The 1210-nt window shown below is 39.3% G+C and overlaps 1 protein-coding gene across 1 annotated transcript; it reads right to left on the minus strand.

The window, feature by feature from the left end:
- On the minus strand, positions 1–423 carry LOC121236537 (uncharacterized mitochondrial protein AtMg00860-like). The gene has a single exon (XM_041132988.1). It carries the CDS (start codon positions 421–423, stop codon positions 1–3), a length of 423 nt encoding a protein of 140 aa, XP_040988922.1.
- Between the last annotated feature and the right edge of the window lie 787 nt (positions 424–1210).

Raw genomic sequence — 1210 nt, forward strand, 5'->3', positions numbered from 1 at the left:
CTAACTCAAGACAGCACCAATCCCTCGATCGGAAGCATCACATTCCAACAAAAATAGCTTAGAGAAATCTGGTGAAGCCAAGACAGGTGGGTTTGTCACAGCCTCTTTTAGATCTGTAAATGCTACAGTAGCTTCACTCCCCCAATTAAAAGCATCCTTATTCAACAAATTTGTCAATGGGGCAGCAATGGAGCCATACCCTTTGACAAATTTTCTGTAGTAACCAGTTAGACCAAGAAATCCTCTTAATGACTTAAGGGATTTTGGTAGAGGCCACTCGAGCATTGCCTTGATCTTGGCTAGATCTGCTTTGACACCCTTTGCAGAGACTAAGTGGCCCAAGTATTCAATCTCCTCACAAGCAAACCTGCACTTATTCTTTTTTGCAAAAAGAGTATTTGCTGCCAATGTATCCAATACCATAGAAAGATGTTGTACATGGTTTGCTATTGATTTACTATAGATTAAAATATCATAAAAAAAAAACAATAACAAACTTCCTAAAAAAAGGTTGAAAGACCTCATTCATCAAAGATTGAAAAGTGGCGGGAGAATTGGTTAAGCCAAAGGGCATAACCAGAAACTCATACTGCCCTTGGTGTGTTCTAAATGCAGTTTTCTCAATGTCCTCTTCCTTCATAAGAATCTGGTGGTATCCAGATCTAAGATCTAACTTAGAAAATATCGAGGCTCCATGCAATTCATCCAAAAGTTCATCAATGACAGGAATGAGAAATTTGTGTTTGATTGTTTCTCTGTTTAAGCCCCTATAATCTATACACATGCGCCATGATCCATCAAATTTTCTTACCAAGAGTACAGGTGATGAGAAAGGGGATTGACTGCTCTTTATGACCCCAGCATCCAACAATTCTTTAAATATTTTTTCTATTTCAGTTTTTTGAAAGAAAGGATACCCTGTAAGGTCAAGCAGATATTGGCATGGTCCCCTTCTTGAGGTTTATTTGGTGATCTTTAGTTCTTCTTGGAGGCAAGCCCTTTGGTTCAGCAAAGACATGGTCATATTTAGCCAAGACTGCCTCAATGTTAGCAACATATATGCCCATTTCTTGAGTTGTCTCCTTAGTAACAAGCTGGAGTAGCATACTCTTTCTTTCCACAATAGTGAGTTGGCAAATCTGAACATCTTCCACAAACTCAGGCTTGCTAGAACTCAAGCCTCTAAGTGTGACAGAACTCTTGCCACTGG

The sequence above is a fragment of the Juglans microcarpa x Juglans regia genome, chromosome 6S (assembly GCF_004785595.1).
Source record: "Juglans microcarpa x Juglans regia isolate MS1-56 chromosome 6S, Jm3101_v1.0, whole genome shotgun sequence".
NCBI lineage: Eukaryota > Viridiplantae > Streptophyta > Magnoliopsida > Fagales > Juglandaceae > Juglans > Juglans microcarpa x Juglans regia.